The sequence below is a fragment of the Merops nubicus genome, unplaced genomic scaffold (genome assembly GCF_000691845.1).
Source record: "Merops nubicus isolate BGI_N331 unplaced genomic scaffold, ASM69184v1 scaffold36019, whole genome shotgun sequence".
NCBI classification, from domain to species: domain Eukaryota; kingdom Metazoa; phylum Chordata; class Aves; order Coraciiformes; family Meropidae; genus Merops; species Merops nubicus.
In genome coordinates, this window is record NW_008629649.1 from 1,854 (window position 1) to 2,059 (window position 206).

Here is a 206-nt window from a genome sequence, read left to right on the forward strand (position 1 = left end):
GGAGTTCGGGAAGATCTATGAACTGGCGGTGCTGAAGGACAGGTTCACTGGCATGCACAAAGGTGAGTTACCTCCTGAACTTTCCCGGGAGAGATCGGGAGAGGAAGGCAGGCTCCCGCTCCCTCTCCAGGTCTCTTTCTCTCTTTCCTTTCGATTTCATTTCATTTTATTTCATTTTTGGTTGGCCCGGGGGCGGAGGCGGTAGG

General features: G+C 53.4%; 1 protein-coding gene across 1 annotated transcript in view; it reads left to right on the forward strand.

The window, feature by feature from the left end:
• The window catches only part of LOC103779401 (CUGBP Elav-like family member 4), a gene marked incomplete at its 3' end in the record, with an annotated part of 340 nt that extends 278 nt beyond the window's left edge, over window positions 1-62 (forward strand). The window contains exon 2 of the mRNA XM_008947028.1: window positions 5-62. Within this exon, the coding sequence (XP_008945276.1) occupies window positions 5-62 (58 nt within the window). The remainder of the gene's footprint in view (window positions 1-4) is intronic.
• Window positions 63-206: the final 144 nt, after the last annotated feature.